General features: G+C 48.8%; 2 protein-coding genes across 3 annotated transcripts in view; one reads left to right on the top strand and one right to left on the bottom strand.

Annotated features, from left to right (window-relative positions):
• The window catches only part of LOC135057001 (zinc finger protein OZF-like), a 38463-nt gene extending 23120 nt beyond the window's left edge, over positions 1 to 15343 (bottom strand). For both annotated transcript variants that reach the window (XM_063962856.1, XM_063962855.1), the window contains exon 1: positions 14772 to 15343. In XM_063962856.1, the coding sequence (XP_063818926.1) occupies positions 14772 to 15342 (571 nt within the window). In that variant the 5' untranslated portion in view covers position 15343. The remainder of the gene's footprint in view (positions 1 to 14771) is intronic.
• The window catches only part of LOC135056952 (zinc finger protein 585A-like), a 234035-nt gene that overhangs the window by 152633 nt on the left and 58102 nt on the right, over positions 1 to 23300 (top strand). The window lies entirely within an intron of this gene.

Here is a 23300-nt window from a genome sequence, read left to right on the forward strand (position 1 = left end):
CCAGCACCTCGGATTCTTTTACTGGGACCGGGTCGTTGGCCTCCCTGACTGGGATCGGGCCATCGGCCTCCCTCTCTGAGTCGATAATAATCGAAAGTTCTCCCGGGACTATGACTTCCGGGACTTTTGCTGAAGCAATAACGTTCAGATCCTCCACTAATGCTATGCTTCTTAAGTTCTTTCCTGGGGAAGCGACTTCTAGACCCTTCTTTGGGGCTGCGTCTCTCGAGACCCCACTTGGGGATATTACTTCAAAGATCCCTTCTGGGGTTTTGCTTCTCGAGTTCCCTTCAAGAACTATGGTTTTAGATACCCTTTCTGAGGTTGCGCTCCTCAAGTCCCTACCTGGGGTAACAGCTTCTGAGACCCCTTCTGGTATGGAAACCTGAGCTACAATATTTGATGTCCCTCTATAAGCTTGGGCATCGGGTACCGCTCCAGCACTCTGGGCATCGGGTACCGCTCCAGCACTCTGGGCATCGGGTACCGCTCCAGCACTCTGGGCATCGGGTACCGCTCCAGCACTCTGGGCATCGGGTACCGCTCCAGCACTCTGGGCATCGGGTACCGCTCCAGCACTCTGGGCATCGGGTACCGCTCCAGCACTCTGGGCATCGGGTACCGCTCCAGCACTCTGGGCATCGGGCACCACTCCAGGACCCTGGGCTACGGGCACCACTCCAGGACCCTGGGCTACGGGCACCACTCCAGGACCCTGGGCAACGGGCACCACTCCAGGACCCTGGGCTACGGGCACCACTCCAGGACCCTGGGCTACGGGCACCACTCCAGGACCCTGGGCTACGGGCACCACTCCAGGACCCTGGGCTACGGGCACCACTCCAGGACCCTGGGCTACGGGCACCACTCCAGGACCCTGGGCTACGGGCACCACTCCAGGAACTTGCAACTCCGCTTCCACAGGAACCTCAAGAGAGGAGAGAGACATTCTCTTTTGATTCCTGAATCTATAATGGGGCTCCCTTGCCCAAGGACCCCAATTATAGGACAGAGAGCTTTTTTGTGTGGGTTGTGTGACAAGTACCTCTGCCACAGTAGAGACAGGAGTAGGTCTTGTATCATGACTCAACCTGGCCAGAGGGCAAGACTCGTCACCACACTTTGGCTTGCGCAACTCACAGGTCTGCAGATAATGGCCTAAACCCCCACAATATAGGCATAAGTTTAAGTTTCTGCGACGCAGACGCTCCTCTTCTGAGAGCCTGGGCCGCAGAAAACTTTTAAACTTTTTCTCTTCAATTAAACCAGAGGATTCTCTTGTCACCATACTGTGAACAAGAGTCTCTTTAGAGATAGATGTACTCTCAACGACTTCTGGCAAAATAAGCAAGATCTTAGTCAGAAGGTTTTGCAGTTGCTTTAGGGATTGCTGCAAAACTTCTAGTCGCTCTGGTCTCAAAGCACTGAATACAGAGTTCAGGGCTGCGAGAGATGCCTGCAGGGCTTGCATAGTAGACATAGGAGGATTTAAAACTAGACAAGACAAGACAAGGCAAGACAAGGCAAGGCAAGGCAAGACAAGGCAAGGCAAGACAAGGCAAGGCAAGGCAAGGCAAGGCAAGACAAGGCAAGACTAAATTTTGCTAAACAAAACAAGACTTTTTTTTTTTTTTTTTTTTTTTTTAAACACCGGACTGGATTCTAAACACCGAACTGGATTCTAAACACTGGACTGGATTGGATTCTAAACACCGGACTGGATTGGATTCTAAACACCGGACTGGATTCTAAACACCGGACTGGATTCTAAACACCAAATTCTAGACAGGACTGGATTCTTGACACCGGATTGGATTCTGCACACTGAATTCTAGACAGGACTGGATTCTAGACTAGACACTGGACTGGGCCAAAAAAGAAAAAAAAAAGTTTTATTTCTTTTTTGTGGTATGGCTGATGATAATGTTATGATTCCCGTACTCCAGACCAGAGGAGATCGTATGGCTGAGGTCAGAGTACTGGGAAGATATGCTGGTTGTGGGAGCAGGAAAGCCTAGTAACCCCTGGCGCCCTAACTCCGTTGTCTCGCCCGTGTTATCAGAAATCCCCTGCGAGACTATGGTTGCTTGAGCCCATGGCAGCCGCGTTCGAAGGGCGGATTATGTCTGCCCAACCCCGATGCCCCCTCAGGTCTTAATGGGAGACAAAGGGAAATCCGAGACAGGGTGATAACAAGGGGCCCTCTGACTAAGCAACCAGGCCAAGGGTTACAAGCTAACTAACTAAATCAAAAAGGTATGTGCGGACTAGCCGCCAGGGAAAAGGACAACCAAAGATCCACTGATCCGTTACTCCTATCCAGCACCGCTGGATACCAGAGTGGATCAGGGAGAGCGGAATCCTCCGCAAAAGCTCCAGGACACAAATATACTAAATAATAAACAGTAAGCGGACAAGCCGCAACACACGGCTGCGCCGTGACTCACGAACACCACAGGATGTTAAAGGTGCTCAGTCAGACTCCAGGAAAAGATGACAAATCGCTGAGTACAGGACCACTGAGGACAGGAACAACCGGCTTGAGCAGGACTGGATACTTTCTGCAACTGACATAGGCAAACAGGAAGCTGCCGACACCGACTTTCAGAACTGGAGGACAGGCAGAATCCACTGGAACTCAGGGTAGGACACGGGATCAGACACAGGGACTGACACAGGAATCCACACAGGGACTGACACAGGAATCCACACAGGGGCTGACAGGAACCAGCTCAAACTTAAAGCAGACTGCAAACCAAGGAATATCATCAGCATCTGCTAACTGCAGTGAGCCAGCATATATCAGAGAGGCCTAATTAATTATCTCTTGCAGCTGGCCTGCTGCACGACTAAGCTGACAAGATGCAATCAGCAGCCAGATGAGGCTGAACACATGGGAACAAGCTGCAATTGCACAGACTCACCAGCGGCAGCAGACAAGAGTAATCCAAAACAGAGCAATGGGAAATCCTGGCATGCAAGACAACTAAATAAACATAAAATAGGAATGAACCACTACCTGTGGTTCATAACACCGGTTCACCAAGATGGCACACTTCATTCCTCTCACCGGTCTTCCGTCAGCTTCCAAGTTGGCTCAAGTATTCATACAAGAGATCTTCCGACTCCACGGTCTTCCTGAAGAAATTATCTCAGATCGAGGAGTTCAATTCACAGCCAAATTCTGGCGAAGTTTATGTCAAGTCCTCCAAGTCAAGCTAAAGTTTTCCACGGCTTACCATCCTCAGACCAATGGTCAAACCAAGAGGGTGAATCAGGACTTGGAGGCCTTCCTCCGCATCTATGTGTCCTCCTCTCAAGATGACTGGGTTCAATTACTTCCCTGGGCCGAGTTCTGTCATAACAACCAGTATCATTCTTCATCTGCTTCAACACCATTCTTCACTAACTTTGGATTCCACCCTAAAGTCCCTGAGTTCCAACCGCTTCCAGCAACTTCTGTTCCCGCAGTGGATATCACCTTGCATCAGTTTGCCAATATCTGGAAGAGCGTACGATCAGCTCTGCTCAAGGCATCGTTCAGGTACAAGAAGTTTGCGGATAAGAAGCGTCGAGCAGTTCCTGCTCTCAAGGTGGGTGATCGGGTATGGTTATCCACGAAGAATTTGAGGTTAAGAGTTCCCAGTATGAAGTTTGCACCTCGCTATATCGGTCCTTTCAAGATTGAACAAGTCATCAATCCTGTTGCTTACAGACTCCAGTTGCCTCCCTTCTTAAAAATACCCAGGACATTCCATGTTTCCCTGTTGAAACCGCTGATCTTGAATCGGTTTCATTCCTCACTTCCTCCAACTCCGAAAGTCCAAACTCAACGAGGCGTTGAGTATGAAGTGGCCAAGATCCTGGACTCACGTCACCGTTACGGTCAACTACAATATCTTATTGACTGGAAGGGTTATGGTCCTGAGGAACGGTCGTGGACCAATGCTTCTGATGTCCATGCTCCTGCCTTGGTCCGGAGATTCCATTCCAAGTTTCCTCAAAAGCCAAAGAAGTGTCCTGGGGCCACTCCTAAAGGGGGGGGTGCTGTCACGATCCGGGTATCTGGACGCCATTTCTTACCCATCAGATGCCTCCTAAGGCTGGCTCAGCGCTCCAGGACCGGATCCCATCTGTTATCCTGATGTGTACATTCCTGTATCCTCTCCTGTCTCTCTGAGACGCTGTCACAGTAACGCCATATTACATCTGGCATGGCGTCTCCCGCGGCCTCCGCCGCCGTCCCTGAGCTTCTGCATGCAGAGTGTCAGAGTGGCGATTACGTCAGCCGCGGCCTCCGCTGTGTCCGCGTGGTTGGATGTGCACTTGTCAGCCTGGCGTCTCCTGTCTCCAGTGGCCGGCGCCGCCATTACTGTTTTCATTACCACATGGATTACAAACCAAACTTCCCTCCAAGTGTCTGCATGGGCGCAGCCATCTTGGATTCTGTCAGCTGATCATTTCCTCCAATCTGTTGTCAGTATTGTTAATCTGCATAATTGCCTAGCCAATCCCTTCCTTGCTGCAGGTATAAATACACTGTGCCTGAGCAAGGAAGGCGTCAGTGCTTTGGTTGTCAAACCTAGTTCCTGTTTGTCTCTCTCCTGTGATTGTCTTCCAGGTTCCAGCTCCTGTCTCAAGACTTCCACCATAGAGACCTGCACCAGCATTCCACCTGCGGTGTAGCCTGACTCTCCAATCCATTGTGGATTCATCTGTTTCCAGCTACAACATTACCTGCTTCCAGCTCAGCTTTCAGCAGAGTACAGCTTCCCTTAAAGGGCCGGTGTCCTTTCTACACTTTACCACTCTCCACCGGTATTATTATTTCTCCGCTCTCAAGTTCTACATTTCAGTTCATATTTCATCGCTCCCAAGTTCATTTATTATTTAACTGGTTCCAGCCAGTATCCACTCCGTGCTAACAACAGTCTGGTTCCAGCCAGTATCCACAGCAGCTGTTTTACCTTCAGCAACCCAGCTTTTCCTAGGAACACCAGCTGGCACAATCCTGGGTTATCTCCATTGCTACAGTCGGGCCTGGTAAGGACTTTCCATCTAGAAGATCATAAGAACTATCTCACACTACCAGTGCCCTGTGGCTCCTGCCATCCTGTAGTACCCAGGAACTGTATTTATTATTTGCTGACTTTTACGTTTTCTTTTACTGCTGCTGTGTTGCGGAGTTGTCATAATAAACATCATTGACTTTTATCCAAGTTGTCGTGGTCACGCCTTCGGGCAGTTATTATTCATGTTACTTACATGTCCAGGGGTCTGATACAACCTCCCAGGTTCCGGTACATCTCAGCCCCTACAACTGAGGCTGCCTCCCGTCAGCTCAGGCCCTCAGTTGTGACAGCCGAGACACCCCGGGCAGCCACCAAGGACGAGCCCACCTTCCTAGTGGAATGGGCCTTAACTAATTTCGGTAACGGCAGGCCTGCCATGGAATGAGCCTGCTGAATCGTTTGACATATCCAGCGGGCGATGGTCTGCTTGGAAGCAGGACACCCAATCTTAGTGGGAGCATAGAGGACAAACAGAGACTCTGTTTTCCTAAGTGGAGCCGTTCTGGCGACATACATTTTAAAAGCTCTGACCACATCCAGAGCCTTTTCCTCAGCCAAAGCACCAGTAGCCACTGGTACCACAATAGGCTGATTTATATGAAAGGAAGAAACCACCTTTGGCAGAAATTGTCTAGTCCTCAATTCTGCTCTATCTTCATGAAAAATCAAATAAGGGCTCTTGTGAGACAAGGCCGCCAACTTAGACATCCGCCTTGCGGATGCTAAAGCTAACAATATGGCAACCTTCCACGTGAGGAATTTCAACTCCACTTTACGTAAAGGTTCAAACCAATGTGATTTAAGGAATGCTAAAACCACATTAAGGTCCCAAGGTGCCACAGGGGGCCCAAAGGGAGGTTGGATGTGCACCTCAGGAAGTGAGGCCAATTGTTCCTGAAAGAAAATTGACAACGCAGAAATCTGCACCTTTATGGAGCCTAATTTAAGGCCCACATCCACTCCATTCTGTAGAAAATGGAGAAAACGTCCAAGGTCAAATTTCTCCACTGGAGCTTTCTTGGACTCGCACCAGGAAATATATTTCCTCCAGATTTGGTGATAGTGTTTCGACGTCACACCCTTCCTAGCAAGGATAAGGGTAGGGATGACTTCATTGGGAATACCCTTTTGGGGTAAAATCTGGCGTTCAACCGCCATGCCATCAAACGTAGCCGCTGTAAGTCTTGATAGACGAACGGCCCCTGTCATAGCAGGTCCTCGCGAAGAGGAAGAGGCCAGGGATCTTCTATCAGTAATGTCTGAAGATCTGGGTACCAAATTCTCCCTGGCCAGTCTGGAACTACAAGGAGCGCTGGAACCTTTGTTCTTCTCAAAATTCTCAGAACCCTTGGAATGAGAGGAAGCGGAGGGAATATGTATACCGACTGAAACACCCAATGTGTCGTCAGTGCGTCCACTGCTGCCACCTGAGGGTCCCTGGACCTGGAACAATACTTCATAATTTTCTTGTTGATGTGAGAAGCCATCATGTCTATATGGGGAACCCCCCAGAGACTTGTCACCAGTGTGAAGACATCCTGGTGGAGACTCCACTCTCCTGGATTTTGGTCGTGTCTGCTGATGAAGTCTGCTTCCCAGTTGTCCACTCCTGGAATGAACATTGCTGACAGAGCGCTTACATGCTTCTCCGCCCAGCGAAGAATCTTTATGGATTCCGCCATTGCTGCTCTGCTTTTTGTGCCGCCTTGGCGGTTTGTGTATGCTACTGCCGTGACATTGTCCGACTGGATCAGGATTGTCAGGTTTAGAAGAAGATGATCTGCTTGTAGAAGGCCGTTGTAAATGGCTCTCAGTTCCAGAACGTTTATGTGAAGATGAGTTTCTGGACCTGACCATCTTCCTTGGAAGGTCACCCCCTGAGTGACAGCCCCCCAACCTCGGAGACTTGCATCCGTGGTCACTAGGATCCAGTCCTGGATCCCGAACCTGCGTCCCGCTAAGAGGTGAGAGCTGTGGAGCCACCACAGGAGTGAGATTCTGGTGTTGGGAGATAGAACTATTCTCCTGTGCATATGAAGGTGGGACCCCGACCACTTGTCCAACAGGTCCCACTGAAACACCCTGGCATGGAACCTTCCGAACTGGAGGGCCTCGTATGCTGCAACCACTTTCCCCAGCAATCGAATGCATTGATGAATGGAGACTGTTTTTGGTTTCAGTATGAGTTTTACCAAACTCTGAAGTTCCAGAGCCTTCTCCAAAGGGAGAAACACTCTCTGCTGGACCGTGTCCAGAATCATGCCCAAAAACGCCAACCGTGTTGTCGGGATTAACTGTGACTTCAGCAAGTTTAAAAGCCAGCCGTGTCATTGCAGAATAGACAGGGACAGTGCAATGTCCTGTATCAATTTGTCCTTGGACCTCGCCTTTATCAGGAGATCGTCCAAGTACGGGATAACTGTAACTCCTTGCTTGCGGAGGAGAACCATCATTTCCACCATTACCTTGGTGAAAATCCTCGGAGCCGTGGACAGGCCAAAGGGCAACGTTTGAAATTGGTAGTGAGTATTCTGAACAGCAAATCTCAGGTAACTTTGATGAGGGGGATAGATGGGGACAGAAAGGTATGCATCCTTTATGTGTAATGAGACCATGAACTCCCCCTCCTCTAGACTGGAGATCACTGCTCTGAGGGACTCCATTTTGAATTTGAATTTCCTTAGGAAGAAATTGAGAGATTTCAGGTTGAGGATCGGTCTCACCGAACCGTCCGGTTTTGGTACTACAAACAGGCTGGAATAAAAGCCCTCCCCTTGCTGTTCCAGGGGAACCGGTACTACAACCTGATTTTGATATAACTTTTGTATCGCCCCACAGACCAGATCCCTGTCTGGGTGCGAGGCTGGTAAGGTTGATTTGAAAAAACGTCGAGGGGGGGCGTCTTGAAACTCCAGTTTGTACCCTTGGGACACAATTTTTAACACCCAAGGGTCTAGGTCTGAGTGAACCCAAACCTGACTGAACAGCTTCAGACGTGCCCCCACCGGAGTGGTCTCCTGTACAGTAGACCCGGTGTCATGCTGTGGATTTTGCAGAAGCCGGTGAGGACTTCTGCTCCTGGGAACCCGAGGAGGCGGGTGCCCTCTTCCCTCTTCCTCTGTGGGAAAGAAAAGAATTTCCTCTGCCTTTTTTATATTTGTTGGGCCGAAAGGACTGCATGTTATAATGGTGTGGTTTCTTTTGTTGCGCAGGAACAAAAGGTAACTATGTCGACTTACCCGCGGTAGCTGCCGACACTAAATCAGTAAGACCGTCACCAAAGAGTTCGCCACCTTTAAAGGGGAGAGACTCCATATTTTTCTTGGAATCTGCGTCAGCATTCCACTGGTGAGTCCAGAGCGCTCGCCTAGCTGCAGTTGACATAGCATTTGCCTTAGCACCCAGCAGGGTAGCGTCTCTAGCAGCCTCTTTCAAGTACGCAGCTGCATCTCTGATATAACCCAGCGTCATATGGATAGTATCCTTATCAAGAGTATCCAAACCCGAAGACAACCCGTCTGCCCACTTTTCAATAACGCTACTCACCCACGGAGACGCAGAGGTCTGAGTTGCGTCCCCGTGGTAGCAAAAATAGCTTTCAAAGTAGCCTCCTGCTTACGGTCAGCCGGCTCCTTAAGGGTCGTTGACTGAGCCGCAGGGAGGGCCACCTGTTTAGACAAGCGCGTCAGGGCTTTGTGAACCGTGGGGGGTGTCTCCCATTTTTCCCTATCAGCAGCGGGAAAAGGGTACGCCACAGGAATTCTTTTAGGGATCAAGAATTTCTTATCAGGGGTATTCCATATGCCCTCACATAGAGAATTCAGTTCAAAACAGAGGGGAAACGTTACCGAGCGTTTCTTCTCCCCATAAATGAGGACCCTGGTTTCAGGTGTAAAAGGGTCCTCATTAATGTGCAAAACATCTTTAACTGCCACAATCATATACTGAACACTCTTTGCCAATTTAGGATCTAACCTAGAATCTGCATAGTCGACATCGGTTTCAGAGTCCGTGTCGGTGTCAGCTAACTGGTCAATATTACATTTGAGAGAACCCATAGGGTCCTGGTGCAATATGGCATCCTCCATAGATCACTGCCATACCTGGATCTTAGATTCAGACTGAGAAAATTGTTGACTTAAAAGTATGACATTTGCCTTCTAAGCATTCAACGTAGAAATCCAGTCAGCAGTCGGCTGTGCCGACAAAGGGACCCCCAACACGGGAGGTGTCCCCAATAAGTTATCCCCTGGTGAGGAGAACTCTGCCTCAGACATGTCGTCCTCTAGAAAGACATCCCACAAACACAAAGCCTGTCAGGAACACAAAGGGAGATAGCCAGCTCACACTCCAGCGCCAAATTGTGCAGGTCTGACAACACCCTGAAGTGTCACAGAGCTGCAGCGCTATATTATATTATAATAATAATAACTGTGCCCCCCCCCCGTTTTGCAATAAATTCCCTGGTACTTGCTGCTTTGAGGAAGGACCAGCGGTGATGCTTGGAGGAGGAAATGGCGCCAAGTGAGCTGTGGGGACGAAGCTCCGCCCCCTGTAATGGCGCGCTTCGGTCCCGCTATTTCATTAATTATTTATCCTGGTGGGGGTTATATACAGTATATCTATACATGCCAGCCTTATTTGGAGGTCCAAATTGCTCCCCAGGGCGCCCCCCCCAGCGCCCTGCACCCAGTGGTGTGTACTGTCCGGGAGCCTGGTGTGCACTGAGCAAATCACGCTGCACGGTACCTCTATGCTGTCTTTGTTGAAGAGAAGATGTCTTTTCCTCACATACTCACCTGTCTTCTGACTTCTGGCTAGAAGAGGGGGGACGGCAGGCTGTGGGAGGGAGCATCCAGGAGCGCCCGGCGTTCTTCTCCCCTCAGGAGCTGAAGGCATCCTGTCAGCAGCAGGAGAGCCCTGAAACTCAATAGAAGTGGGTCTAGACTGCTCTCCCCTCTTGCCCACGAAGCAGGGAGTCTGTAGCCAGCAGATCTCCCCAAAATAAAAAACCTAATATTAAGTCTTTTCAGAGAAACTCTAAGAGCTCCCCCGAGTGCCTGTGTACTCTCCGGGCACATTTCTAAAACTGAGTCTGGGGAGGGATATAGAGGGAGGAGCCAGGCCACACCCCTTTGTCTTAAGTCTTAAAGTGCCCATTTTTCCTGCGGATCCGTCTATATCCCTTGGTTCTTTTGGTGTCCCCAACATCCTCAAGGACGTAATAGAAACATCTCTGCCATCACCTTGGTGAACACCCTCTGTGCCGTGGAGAGACCAAATGGCAGGGACTGGAACTGGAAGTGACAGTCCTGCAGTGCAAACCATAGAAAAGCCTGAGGGGCGGACAGATTGGAATATGAAGGTACGTATCCTTGATATCCAGAGACACTAGGAATTCCCCCTCCTCCAGACCTGAGATCACCGCTCTCAGAGACTCCATCTTGAGTTGATCACCCGTAAGTACTGGTTCAATGACTTGAGGTTCAAAAATGGCCTTACTGAACCGTCCGGTTTCGGTACTACAAACAGGTTGGAATAATATCCCTTGTTTTGCAGATGAGGTGGAACTGGAACAATGACCTGAGTCTGTACCAATTTCTGAATGGCGTCCTGTAAGGTTATACTTGCTTCCTGAGAAACTGGTAAGCCTGATTTGAAGAATCTGTAAGGTGGGAGCTCCTGAAACTCCAGTCTGTAGCCCTGGGAGATAAATCCTATGACCCAGGGATCCTGGCATGATGTCGTCCAGATGTGACTGAAAAATTTATGTCTGGCTCCTACCTGCTGGTCTTCCAGGCATCGCGGTCCACCGTCATGCTGACGGCTTTGAGGAAGCAGAACTTGAGTTCTGTTCCTGTGAACCTGCAGTTGCTGGTTTTCGTGGTTTACCTCTAGCGCCTCTGGTGGCTATAGAAGAACCTCTGGTTTTCCCTTAAACTTGGCTGTTCGAAAGGACTGCAAATTGGAAGCTGAGTAGGCCTTCCTGACTGGGGAGCTGTGGAAGGAAGATATGTGGGCTTATCCGCAGCAGCTTTGGAGATCCATTTATCCAGTTCATCTCCAAATAAGGCCTCACCTGTAAATGGTAGGCCTTCCATGCCTTTCCTGGAATCCGCATCAGCAGACCACTGGCGTAGCGGACACTGCCATAGCAGTGGTGCATGCATTAAGCAAACCTATTTCTTTTATGGCTTCCACCATAAAGTTCGCAGAGTCCTGTATATGTTGCAAGAGTAAAACAACCTCCCCCCTAGATAAGGAATCTAACCCCTCAATTAGGTTACCTGACCATTTAGCAATGGCTTTTGTGATCCAAGCACATGCTATAGTGCAGGGGTGGCCAACCAGTAAGAGACAAAAAGCCAAAAAATCTAGTTAGGTACATCAAAGGTACGCCGAAGGCGCACGTGCAAACATGAGGTGTGGCCTTGTGCCTGCTAGACCACGCCCCTGGTATAAAATACATTGAAAAGGCCAGATCCAATATAAAATACATTAAAAAAACCACTTCCACATAAAATAATTGAAAAGGTCAGATTCACAAAATACACTTCAGCTCCCCCATGTATCACTCCAGCCAGCTCCCCCATGTTACTCCTGCTACCATCCTCCTATGTCACTCCAACCAGCTCCCCATGAGTCACTCCTACAAGCACCCTCCTGTGTTACGCCAGCCAGCTCTCACATGGGTCACTCCAGGCCACCCTCATGTGTCACTACAGCTACCACAACTCATGCCATTGCTGCAGCCCCAAATGTGTCCTCTGTTTGCCGGTGGGTGTCTTACCTCATGTATCTGGCTCCCTCAGTTCTCAGTGCCCGTAGTGCTGCTGCGTGTCTGGCTGGAGTGCAGCAGTTTCCGGATCCGTTGTGATCATGTGATTTTGAGTGTTGGGAGCCACATCTGAATAAAGAAAGAGCCGCATGTGGCTGAAGAGCCACTGGTTGGCCACCGCTGCTATAGTGGGTCTCTGGGCCACCCAAGCAGCTGTGTACAAGGATTTGAGTGTGGTCTCAATTCTATGATCAGCCGTGTCTTTTAGGGAGGCTGCCCCAGGAACAGGAAACATTATTTTACGTAACAGCCTAGATACTGATGCATCCACTATCGGTGGATTTTCCCATTTTTTCCTATCCTCAGGAGGAAAAGCAAAGGATGAGAGTAACCTCTTAGGGATTTGAAATTTACTATCATGGTTAACCCACGTTTCTTCAAACAGGGTATTCAGCTCCATTGACGCAGGAAAAGTGACGGAGGATTTCTTTTTAACATTAAAATAAGATTCCTCACACTTCTCTGTCACATTATCAGGAATTTGCAGAACGTCTCTGATAGCTTCTATAAGAGCCTCTATTCCCTGTGACAGAGCAGCATCCCCGCCTCTGAGTCCGCCTCACCCTCCTCCATGTCTGACCCATCATCATCAGAGTCAGACTGCAAGTTATGGGCCAGTGTACGTTTTTGCAGACAAATTGTAGTGGTCTGAGATGCTGGTTTGGGGACTGAGGGGGTCATTCCGAGTTGGTCACTCGCTAGCAGATTTTCACTGCCGTGCGGGTCGTTAGTACACTAATAATCGCTCCCCCTTGTTATGACCCCCTGGTATCGCTGAGGTAATCTGGAGTCTCTCCGGAGTAGCTGCGTGTCCCTGTCTAGTCAGCGTCTGTGTCCAATGCAGAAAGAAAATGGCGCTGGTGAGTTGCTGGATCCACTCATAGTGAAGCCCCGCCCCCGAAATGGCGAGCTGTCTTCCCGCTTTTTTTATATACTGGCTGAGGTAATTTAGTGCTTAAAATGGAGTCAGAGTCGTTTTAAGTCTGTGTTTGCCAGTGTAGGTACTGTGTACAGTTTACTGAGACTCAGTTCGCTCCCTCATAAGCTGTGCATCTGCACTGTGTACTGAGTTTGGAGACGCAGTGTGCCCCGGTTAGAAACCATGGGTCTTCATACCCTCATGCCGCCATAATGGCCGGCGACCCGCTAACCAGGACGCTGGATTAGTACTCCCCACTGTTCACTCTTCTGGCTCTGTTAGGGGTGGCAGCGTGCTGCGAGAATGTACACTCGCCGTGGTGGGACTTGCAAATATTTCCCTCAGAAGCCAGTGTCCTATCAGCGGGGATTGGGACCATTAATCCTTCAAGAGGTTGGGCCATTATCCCGCTAAGTCCTATGAAGCAGGCAGCCTGGTGCCACCTAGTCCTGCCTGAAAATAACAGATAAAATAAATGCAGAAAACTCTTCAGGAGCTTCCATAAGCGTGACCGGCTCCTCCGTGCACATTTTCTAAACAGAGTCCGTTAGGCAGGGCATAGAGGGAGGAGCCAGCGCACACTATCAAATAAAGTGCCCATGGCTCCAAGTGGACCCGTCTATACTCCACGGTACTAAATGGTTCCCAGTATCCTCTAGGACATAAGACAAATACAGTTTGTGTGAAGTGTGTATTGTGATGTGTAGGATACATCATGCTGAAAATCAGTCACTCCACTAACACTACTCGAGGAAGATAATGGGTAATGGCCCTCATTCCGAGTTGTTCGCTCGCAAGCTGCTTTTAGCAGCTTTGCACACGCTAAGCCGCCGCCTACTGGGAGTGAATCTTCGCTTATCAAAATTGCGACCGACGGATTCGCTATATTGCGATTAGACCTCTCTTAGCAGTTTCTGAGTAGCTCCAGACTTACTCGGCATCGGCGATCAGTTACTTGTCGTTCCTGGTTTGACGTCACAAACACACCCAGCGTTCGCCCAGACACTCCCCCATTTCTCCAGCCACTCCCGCGTTTTCCCAGAAACGGTAGCGTTTTTTGCACACACCCATAAAACGGTCAGTTTTCGCCCAGAAACACCCACTTCCTGTCAATCACACTCCGATCACCAGAACGAAGAAAAAACCGTGAGTAAAATACCTAACTGCAGAGCAAATTTACTTGGCGCAGTCGCAGTGCGGACATTGCGCATGCGCAGTTAGCGGAAAATCGCAGCGATGCAAAGAAAAATACAGAGCGAACAACTCGGAATGACCACCCATGTCACATGGGGTCTCATCACACTGACCAGTTATTTGATCATTATAGTGACGCCTCCAGTACTGATGTATGAGATACACCAGAGAGTGTGGGGAGGAGACTGGTCAGATCTCTGGGCTGGTAACACACAGTGACATGATGCGAGGAGGGAGCAGGAGTATAATAGGGGCTGATGGCTCCTGATGTATGAGATACACCAGAGAGTGTGGGGAGGAGACTGGTCAGATCTCTGGGCTGGTAACACAGTGACATGATGTGAGGGGGAGAGCAGGAGTATAATAGGGGCTGATGGTTGCTGATGTATGAGATACACCAGAGAGTGTGGAGAGGAGACTGGTCAGATCTCTGGGCTGGTAACACACAGTGACATGATGTGAGGGGGAGAGCAGGAGTATAATAGGGGCTGATTGCTCCTGATGTATGAGATACACCAGAGAGTGTTGGGAGGAGACTGGTCAGATCTCTAGGCTGGTAACACACAGTGACATGATGTGAGGGGGAGAGCAGGAGTATAATAGGGGCTGATGACTCCTGGCTACCTCACTGGGCAGATACATTTCCCTCATTAGTCTGTACTGATAGAGGACAGTGTAGGATAAGAGATTGCTGTAGTGACTGAGTAAGGATAATATGTGACTTCTGTAATTAGTGTTTATTACTCACCTGTGCCGATATCTGTAGGGATTTCCTCCTCCTTACACTGCTGATCACCCCTCACATACGTCTCTTCTTCTCCCTCTGTATCTTCTGCCTTCATATCAGTCACATACGTCTCTTCTTCTCCCTCTATATCTTCTGCCTTCATATCAGTCACATACGTCTCTTCTTCTCCCTCTTTATCTTCTGCCTTAATATCAGTCACATACGTCTCTTCTCCCTCTGTATCTTCTGCCTTCATATCAGTCACATATGTCACTTCTTCTCCCTCTATATCTTCTGCCTTCATATCAGTCACATACGTCTCTTCTTCTCCCTCTATATTTTCTGCCTTCATATCAGTCACATACGTCTCTTCTTCTCCCTCTATTTCTTCTGCCTTCATATCAGTCACATACGTCTCTTCTTCTCCCTCTGTATCTTCTGCCTTCATATCAGTCACATACGTCTCTTCTTCTCCCTCTATATCTTCTGCCTTCATATCAGTCACATACGTCTCTTCTTCTCCCTCTGTATCTTCTGCCTTCATATCAGTCACATACGTCTCTTCTTCTCCCTCTGTATCTTCTGCCTTCATATCAGTCACATACGTCTCTTCTTCTCCCTCTATATCTTCTGCCTTCATATCAGTCACATACGTCTCTTCTTCTCCCTCTGTATCTTCTGCCTTCATATCAGTCACATACATCTCTTCTTCTCCCTCTATATCTTCTGCCTTCATATCAGTCACATACGTCTCTTCTTCTCCCTCTGTATCTTCTGCCTTCATATCAGTCACATACGTCTCTTCTTCTCCCTCTGTATCTTCTGCCTTCATATCAGTCACATACGTTTCTTCTTCTCCCTCTATATCTTCTGGCTTCTTATCAGTCAGCTGTTCCCCCTAAATAGATCAGAGAATATAAAGTGCAATGCCTGATGCAATTACTTGAGAGGAAACAGTATAATATCAGTGTATGAGACACACACAGCTGCTCTGCATATTATATAACTTTGCATCTGGACAAACCTTGTGATTGCATGCAGGGTAAATACAGGCTGCTTTTACATGAAGCCCAACAAGTACTGGGCAGTTCTATTCTTACAAAGTAATTGAGATTTGACATTGGACACGCTCCTCCCAGATCTGCCCCCTGCACTGCAGCACGGTGTCACCTACTTGCTCTAATTTGCTTCACTCCCACCTCAGTATCAGCCCAGTGACAGTCACTTTGGTATATTGGGAGACCCTAAATCCCACCTACCTGATCCTACCGTGGGGTCCTGTGATTCTCCCCAGAGATCTATGGATACATTCCTGATGTTTCTAATATGCTCCATGATGCGTATCCTTAATTGCCTGCTTGTCATTCCTATGTATTTTTTCCCACAATACACTACTCCATCTGATTTACAGTTGATATAGGCATGTATCTTTCTTTGTTTTCCATAGCGGTCTTTAATCTTCTTTGTCCGTTGAATATACTGGCAGGTGTTGTATACTCCAGAAGGAAAGCACCTCGTGATGTTTTTGTCTTTATGATGTTTTCCATCTCGCAGGAAATGGCCGGGTACTAAAGTATCTTTTATGCTTGGTGACTTTCTCCAACTTGTGTGCACCTTTTCTCCCAAGGTTACTTTTATATCTGCATCCATGATTACCACATGGCAATGTTTCTGTAAGATGTAAGACCCTAGGGTGCAATCTTGCTTCATCATAGTCGACACTGGAGTCAGAGTCCGTGTCCGTATCCGTGTCTACTATTTGTGACAAGGGACGTTTCTGAGACCCGAAAGGGCCCTGTGAGTCTGTCCAATCCGTGGATTGACCCCCTGTTGTCTCCCTGGACTCTGCTTTGTCCAGTCTCTTATGTAAGGATGCTACACTTGCATTTAACATATGCCACATATCCAACCATTCTTGAGTCGGCACCACCGACGGGGACTCACCACTCATCTGCTCCACCTCCTCCTTGGACGAGCCTTCCGCTTCAAACATGCCGACACACACGTACCGACACCCCTCACACACCGGGATATAACTATAAGGGGACAAATCCCCAATCAGGCCCTTTGGAGAGACAGAAGGAGAGTATGCCAGCACACACCCAGCGCCAAACTGACACTGGAATAAACCCAGATAGCGCTTTTATGTTATAATAATGATTTCCCCACTCACTGCACCAATAATTGTGCCCCCCTCCTCTTGTTCAGCCCTCTGAGCCGTGTTCAGCAGGGGAGAGTCCAGAGAGCCAGCGTTTCTGCAGCTTCTGTGAAGAAAATGGCGCCTGTTAGTGCTGAGGGATCAAGCTCCGCCCCCTCCAGCGGCGGGCTTCGGTCCCGCTCTGATTTGTAAAAAATGGCGGGGATTTATCTATTTACTGCCTCCGCAGCCTAATATACTGTAATATGAGGTTAATGCTGCCGAGGGGGCTCCTCCCCCAGCGCCCTGCACCCGTAGTGCCGCCTGTGTGTGGGAGCATGGTGCGCTGTGCCGCGCGGTACCTCTGCAATGCCGTCAGCCGAAGTGAAGTCTTCTTTTCTTCTTCTACTCACCTGTCTTCTGACTTCTGGCTCTGAAAGGGGGTGACGGCAGGCTGTGGGAGCGAGCATCCGAGCGTACCCGGCGATCATCTCCCCTCAGGTGCGGAGCTTCCTGTCAGCAGAAGCAGAGCCCTGGAACTCACAGAAGTGGGTCACGCTTCTCTCCCCTAAGTCCCACGAAGCAGGGAGGCTGTTGCCAGCAGCCTCCCTGAAAATAAAAAACCTAACATAAGTCTTTTTCCAGAGAGCTCAGGAGAGCTCCCCAGATACGTGACCAGTCTCCCTGGGCACATTTCTAAACTGAGAACTGGAGGCGGGGCATAGAGGGAGGAGCCAGTTCACACCATTTGAAAGGCTTAAAGTGCCCCATGGTTCTATTGATGACCCCAGCATCCTCTAGGACGAAAGAGTAATATAGTCACATATACAATGCAGTAACTATGACAAACCGTAAACCTGCACTGGACTAGCAATACTAAGTAAATACAGAGAACAGCTATGTATAAAAGTAGATATAACAATGCACAGTAAAAACTGGATGTATATCACAGGGTACTTGTACTAAATAACCCTGAAGTAAGCCCTTGTTCTTAACTAACACTGTCCCAACGACATGTAGAATACTTAAGTGGCCTGTAGAAGCACAGCGCTGATGATGCAGGCAGCTTTACAGAGGAGGCATCGCCCAGCAGTCCCAAGAACAGCGCAGATGTGTGTAATGGCGCCCAAACGCTGACAGAGAGTGAGGGAGGCAGAAAGATGCAGCTCCAGGGCGGGAACATTTACTCTAAATGGCGCCCAGGTGCTGGGGGAGGGGCTACAGGTCAGAGCCTTCTCCCCTTGCTGGACTTCGTCACTAGGTACTGTGGGCCTTAATAAACGGGTACCTGAGGTAACCCAACCTGTGCCCCTGCCCTGGTGGTCTAGTAGGGTCCCTGTACCAACACAATATCAATGCCAGCGCGCACGGCCGGCCTCCTAATAGCCGCTGCGGATCGCGATTTTGGCGGGTCCCTAGTAGGTGCGTCCATGCAATCCTGGAGAGCTTCGGCCAGTGTGGGTGCGCCCTGGGTGAAGCACCGGAGTTTCCGCTGTAAGTACCCGTCAACCAGGGAACGCGGGAGTATACAGCGCTGCTGGGGGAGGTGATGGAGCTGCAGCAGGAGATGTCTGAATGATATCTAGCACTCAGAGTGCCTCTGATGCGGCCCTTGAAGTCTTCAATTTCTTCTTAAAAAGCTCTTCTGAGGGCTGCAGGAGCAGCCCCTACCTGTTAGTGTCCTGCTAGCTGCAGGGCACCCACTTACAAACTGAGCTCCTGTGCATGGAGGCGGGGTTGTATAGGAGGCGGCGCTGTGCATCTTGGGAACAGTCAAAGATTTTAGCCTGTTGGTGCCTCGACTCAAGATCCAACTCTACACCCCAATGTTATTACTTGTGGAATACCAGTGTACTCCGCTGCAGAAAATAATATTAATAAAAACAGGACACTACAGGCTGCTCCCCCTATATAATAACAGGACACCACAGGCCGCTGCCCCTATATAATAGTAATAGGACACCACAGGCTGCTCCCCCTGTATAACAACAACAACAACAACAACAACAGAACACCACAGGCTGCTCCCCTGTATAATAATAATAATAATAATAACAACAGGACACCACAGGCTGCTTCCCCTGTATAATAATAATAACAACAACAACAACAACAACAACAACAACAACAACAACAACAGGACACCACTGGCTGCTCCCCCTGTATAATAATAATAATAACAACAACAAGACACCACAGCCTGCTCCCCCTGTATAATAATAACAACAACAACAACAACAACAACAGGACACCACAGGCTGCTCCCCCTGTATAATAATAATAATAACAGGACACAACTGGCTGCTCCCCCTGTATAATAATAATAACAACAACAACAACAACAACAGGACACCACTGGCTGCTCCCCCTGTATAATAATAATAACAACAACAACAACAACAACAACAACAACACACCACAGGCTGCTCCCCCTGTATAATAATAATAATAGCAACAACAACAGGACACCACAGGCTGCTCCCCCTGTATAATAATAATAATAACAACAGGACACCACAGGCCGCTCCTCCTGTATAATAATAATAATAATAATAATAATAAGAGAACACCACAGGCCACTGCCCCTGTATAATAATAACAACAGGACACCACTGGCTGCTCGCCCTGTATAACAATAATTACATGACACCACAGGCTGCTACCCTTGTATAACAATAATAACAGGACACCAGAGGCTGCTCCTCTTGTATAATAATAATAACAGGACACCACAGACTGTTCACCCTGTATAGTAAGACGCCATTACCTGATGTTGACGGAGACTGGCCGGGTAGATGCTAGAACCAAGTGGCCTAAGGGACCTGAAAAAACTCACTACCTGTGTGTGGAACGCACGGGCCGACAGTTGGAATGCACAGGCCGGAAGTAAGGTGGAATGCACATACAGTGGAACGCACTGGCCGGAAATAGGGCGTGATTGGCACAGGCTGCTTCCTGGTGACTGGCCCCTCCCGTCCAACAACCCGGCCACACCGCCCTCTGTAATTTGAATAGACATAGATGTCCTCAGTGGAGGAGGCCGGCGGCCATTTTCTTGTAGACCAATTCGGCAGCAGCAATAATTTCACGGGCCGTGTAGTGACGTCAGGAGCGGCGCCCATTTTCCCCTGGTCTGAGCTCCTCCTTCTATCATTCCCATAAGGCAGCAGGAGCAGAGAGCAGCCATTGCTGTGTTTGGCAGCAGGTAATATTATTATTATTCTATAGGCTGAGCAGCTCTGGTGTCAGGTTGTTGTATTACAGGGGGAGCAGCCTCTGTTGCCTTGTTATAGTGCAGCTGGAGCAGTCTGTGGTGCAGCATTATGGGCTGTGTAGCAGGGGTGAGGATATAGGGCAGCACATCCCTCTGTGATTATATATGTATGTATGAATGGGTGCTATGTGTGTAATATATGTGTAAAGGGAGGAGAATGATGGGATGATGGGGTCCACATTAGTACAAGGGTCCCTCGACCTGGAACAATATCTCTGAAGCTTCTTGTTGAGGCGAGACGCCATCATGTCTATATATAGGAATTCCCCAAAGACTTGTCACTTCTGTGAAGACCTCTTGATGAAGACTCTACTCTCCCGGATGGAGATCGTGTCTGCTGAGGAAGTCTGCTTCCCAGTTGTCCACTCATGGAATGAAGATTGCTGACAGAGCGCTTGTATGTCTTTCCGCCCAGCTGAGAAATTTTGTGGCCTCAGCCATTGTTGCCCTGCACTTTGTTCCGCCCTGGCGGTTTATGTGCGCAACTGCTGTTATGTTGTCCGACTGTATTAGGACAGGCAGATTGCGAAGAAGACGTTCCGCTTGAAGAAGGCCATTGTAAATAGCCCTTAACTCTAGAACGTTTAAGTGTAAACAAACTTCTTGGCTTCACCATTTTCCCTGGAAGGTTTCCCCCTGTGTGACTGCTCCCCAGCCTCGGAGACTCGCATCTGTGGTTACTAGGATTCAGTCCTGGATCCCAAACCTGCGTCCCTCTATGAGGTGAGAGCTGTGCAGCCACCACAGGAGTGAGATTCTGGTCTTGGAGGACAGGATTATTTTCCGGTGCATGTTTAGATGGGATCCGGACCACTTGTCCAATAGGTCCCACTGAAACACTCTGGTATGGAATCTGCCAAATTGAATGGACTCGTAGGCCGCCACCATCTTCCCGAGCAATCGAATGCATTGATGGATTGATACTCTCGCTGGTTTCAGAATTTGTTTGTCCAAACTCTGAATTTCCAGAGCCTTCTCTTCTGGAATAAAAACTCTCTATAATTCCGTGTCCAGAATCATTCCCAAAAACGACAGCCGTTTCGTCGGATTTAACTGTGACTTCGGCAAGTTCAGGAGCCAACCATGTTGCTGCAGAACTGTCAGGGAGAGCGCAATGTCCTGCTCCAGCTTGCCTTTGGATTTCGCCTTTATCAGGAGATCGTCCAAGTAAGGGATAATTGTGACTCCTTGTTTACGAAGGAGAACCATCATTTCTGCCATTACCTTGGTGAAAATCCTCGGAGCCGTGGACAGACCAAACGGCAACGAAATTGGTAATGACAATCCTGAATAGCAAACCTCAGGTAAGCCTGATGCGGAGGATATATGGGGATGTGTAAGCAGGCATCCTTTATGTCGACCGACACCATGAAATCCCCTTCCTCCAGACTGGAGATTACTGCTCGGAGAGATTCCATCTTGAATTTGAATTTTCTTAGGTAAAGATTGAGGGACTTTAGGTTCAGAGTTGGTCTGACCGAGCCGTCCGGTTTCGGGACCACAAACAGGCTGGAATAAAAGCCTTCTCCCTGTTGTGACGGGGGAACCCTGATAATGACTTGATTTAGACACAACTTTTGTATTGCATCGCATACAACCTTCCAGTGCGGAAGAGAAGCTGGTAAGGCCGATTTGAAAAATCGGTGAGGGGGAACGTCTTGAAACTCCAGTTTGTACCCATGGGTCTAGGGCCGAACGAGCCCAGAATTGACTGAAGAGCTTGAGACGTGCCCCCACCGGTGCAGACTCCCGCAGAGGAGCCCCAGCGTCATGCGGTGAATTTGGCAGAAGCCGGGGAGGACTTCTGCTCCTGTGAACCTGCCACGGCCGGAGATCTTTTACCTTTTCCTCTTCCCCTATTAGTAAGGAAGGAATAACCTCGGCCTTTTTTGTATGTATTCGTCTGAAAGGACTGCATCTGAAAGTGGTGAGCTTTCTTTTGTTGTGGAGGAACATAAGGGAAAAATGACGACTTACCCACGGTAGCCATAGATACCAGATCAGTGAGACCTTCCCCAAACAAGACAATACCTTTATATGGGAGACACTCCATAGCTTTCTTAGAGTCAGCATCAGCATTCCATTGATGCATCCACAATGCCCTCCTAGCTGAAATCGCCATGGCATTGGCTTTTGATCCCAAAATGCCAATTTTTCTCACCGCCTCCTTTAGTTAGGCTGCAGCGTCCTTGATATAACCCAGAGTTAACAGGATGCTATCCCTATCTAGGGTATCTATATCAGATGACAAGTTCTCTGCCCACTTTTCGATAGCACTACTCACCCACGCAGATGCGATGGTTGGTCTGAGCAGTGTACCTGTGGTGACGTAAATGGATTTTAACGTATTTTCCTGTCTACGATCCGCAGGATCCTTAAGGGCTGCCGTGTCAGGAGACGGTAAAGCCACCTTTTTAGAAAACCGTGATAGAGCCTTGTCCACAATGGGGGATGACTCCCACTTTTCTCTATCCCCAGAGGGGAATGGATACACCACCTGAATCCTTTTGGGAATCAGAAACTTTTTGTCTGGATTTTCCCACATTTTTTCAAACAGAGTATTCAGTTCATGAGAGGGAGTGAACATTACCTCAGGTTTCTTTCCCTTAAACATACAGACCCTAGTATCAAGAATCGCAGGGTCTTCAGTGATATGTAACATGTCTTTTATCGCCACAATCATGAACTGAATGTTCTTTGTCAATTTTGGGTCTAATCTGGCATCACTATAGTCGACACTGGAGTCAGTGTCCGTCGTGTCGGTATCTGTGTCTGCCAACTGAGCAAACAAACGTTTATGTGACCCCGAGGAGGTCTGAACCTGTGATAACATATCCTCCACAGATTTTTTCCATGCCTGGTTCTGATAATCAGATCTATCTAATCCCTTATTAATAATTGCCACATTAGCATTCAAGGCATTCAACACGTTTACAAAATTAGGAGTCGGCGGTGCCGACAGGGTCACTCCCACAGCCAATCCTGTCCCTAACACAGTCTCCTCCTGGAAAGAGCACTCCGCCTCAGACATGCCGACACACGCATACCGACACTCACACTGGGCAAAAAAGGGGACAGACCCATAGTAAAGCCTGTCAGAGAAACACAGAGGGAGTTTGCCAGCTCACAACCCAGCGCT

The sequence above is a fragment of the Pseudophryne corroboree genome, chromosome 3 (genome assembly GCF_028390025.1).
Source record: "Pseudophryne corroboree isolate aPseCor3 chromosome 3, aPseCor3.hap2, whole genome shotgun sequence".
Lineage (NCBI taxonomy): Eukaryota > Metazoa > Chordata > Amphibia > Anura > Myobatrachidae > Pseudophryne > Pseudophryne corroboree.